The sequence below is a fragment of the Opisthorchis viverrini genome, assembly GCF_000715545.1.
Source record: "Opisthorchis viverrini unplaced genomic scaffold scaffold6284, whole genome shotgun sequence".
NCBI lineage: Eukaryota > Metazoa > Platyhelminthes > Trematoda > Opisthorchiida > Opisthorchiidae > Opisthorchis > Opisthorchis viverrini.
In genome coordinates this window covers 335-2,677 of record NW_008753359.1, presented here as the reverse complement: position 1 = coordinate 2,677, position 2,343 = coordinate 335, and the positions used below count along the sequence as shown (strand labels likewise).

Genomic DNA, 2,343 nt, shown 5'->3' with positions numbered 1-2,343 from the left:
TGAATGATTAGGTAACAATCGTCAGACTTATTGCTGTGCAGCGTTTCACTTTTGGTACGAAAACTTCGACAGGTCAAGTGGCTAGGTTACGAGGTTGTTCCAGGTATACGGCGGCTAGTGTGTGAACCAGCTAAATCTCTGTTAGGTGTCGACTGGGGGGGTCTTTTGTTCTCAAGGGAAACCTACATGGATCCAGCCAAAGGCATAGTTCTTCTAGTTCGATTCGCGTGCTATTCTCTATCGAACGTCGCCTGCAATTTCCATCCCATTCTGTGGAATGCTAGTGTTTTAGTATAGTTGCGTTAGAAGGTTTTTGCGAACTTTGATCGGATTTCAACAATCCACCGCTGTCTTTGCTAATGATTCTACGTGTATTGACAACCAAACACAGTCGCGTTTCAACTCGGACAACCTAAGACCGCGTTTCCTATTCCTCTGCATGCTTCGGAGCTTTTGCTTAGCTGGTGGATGGACGAAAAGTGCGATTGTCCAATGAATTCCACCGAACAGAGTAGTTTGTTTTTTTTGTGAAATGTATCACCGCATTTACCAAAAATATAAACATATATCTAATGGATGCGGAGAAATGGCCACCTAAGGCCATAATGAAGTGCATGCACAACATCTCGAAATTTTAATGGAAGATTTCAGCCTACACACTAAAACCGGTTACCAGCTAGATCAAAAAGTGCGTAAAATGAGAATAATGAAAAACAGAAAGAACAATAAAGCGGTTATTCGACTGTGAGAACTTGTAGGCTCGAAATGTCCTAGTCTTCACTAAACAGTCAAATCGGAACAGTGAGGGCTTGTGTCAGGGATCCTCACAAAGTTCAACTTGCTACACATTCACGCACACGTGAATGAGCCTAGGCTCATCAGTTCCCACAAACAAGCATACTTCGGTTTCACTATTTCCCCCGAATTCGAGTCCGTCGGGAAAATGTGTGCGATGACAAAATCAATGAGGCACAAGCGGTGGCACGCTGTTGACCTTGAGCGTTGTGACAAAGCGCTGGTTCAGGTTACCACATTCGTCAAACTTGTTATTTCTGGAAGCGTCGATTCATGCGTCCCTGTACGTCACATGACCGCCGCTGGATCTGGTCGTAAGGCTTTGAAAAAATTGTTCTTACCAAACAAAATGGTCCACGCACTCAATCCCATATTTCCTTCCGCAATGTCACAACTGAGTTCAACTCAACGTGGCAGTTCACTCAGAGGATACATGTGCATTGAAACTGCCTCAGGTAGCGAGACACGAAACGCAACATCATTGTCCGTAGATTAACATGGACCAGGTAAAATTCGGCCGCAACCAGGCTATAGTAGTTGGATTCTGGTGGAATGTGTGCAGAATGGCGCACAACTAACCATCGATTATAGTTCAGAATGGGTACTGCTTCCCACAATGAGCGATTCAAAATCTCTGTCGTTTATTCCGTAGGAAATTGGTTGACCTACTTCAAATACGTAAAAATGACCCAATCTTCTAGGTACACTCATGAATGAAGTGAAAAACGTGACTTCAGTGATAGGGAGACGTCATTCAAGACAAGGCAAAAAATGCAGATATGAAAACAAAAGCATATGGCCTCGATAGCCACACCAGAGTCAGAACATACACAACCCCTAAGCATACTACATTTGTGCCTTCCTTTCACAGTCGAATCGTGCCTCCTGGTTACTAGTCATCTGTTTGTTTTGAAGGTGTTATGAAGACCGCGCCAGAAATGTGGTACTTTTGGCGCTCATAGTTATCATGGTATCATTCCTCCCGCTCCAACAATGCGCCTAATACAGAAGCGGATGAAATGACATATCTCATGTGCATTTTAGTGACATCCGATGCGAGCACTGCAATGCAGCTCTTCGAATTACACCGTTGGCGAACGTTTTGCGGAAAAGGTGTGAAATTCTGATCACGCTGACTGTGACTACGTACCCCACACTCCATATTTAGTCAACAGTAAAATTGCTCGGGTAATTCGTTGTCAGCAGATGACCGATTTTGCCAATCTTAGGGCGCATCAGTTAGGCACAGTCCACGAGCTTAGGTCAACATTCTGTTCTACAAATTGCACCAAATTAAAGAAGTACACTCATTGGCAAACAAATTTCCAGTTGCGAGATACTGCCAGTTGATTCTCTCGTTTGTGTTGCTTCCATGCAACTGCTTTACTGCACCAGACCGTCTAATGTACGAAATTCATGTTATATTTTTGAGACATCTGTAGATGTTGAAACCCATGTGCACCATTTTACAAAGAGAATTGATTAAGTTACAATGCATTAACACGATGACACACAACGTGTTCTTTAGCAGAGTCAATTAATGCAGGG

General features: G+C 43.4%; 1 protein-coding gene across 1 annotated transcript; it reads left to right on the top strand.

Annotated features, from left to right (window-relative positions):
• Positions 1 to 964: 964 nt before the first annotated feature.
• On the top strand, positions 965 to 1,291 carry T265_12177 (hypothetical protein; the record flags this gene model as incomplete). The annotated part of the gene is made up of 1 exon (XM_009179262.1): positions 965 to 1,291. One exon carries the CDS (start codon positions 965 to 967, stop codon positions 1,289 to 1,291), a length of 327 nt encoding a protein of 108 aa, XP_009177526.1.
• Positions 1,292 to 2,343: the final 1,052 nt, after the last annotated feature.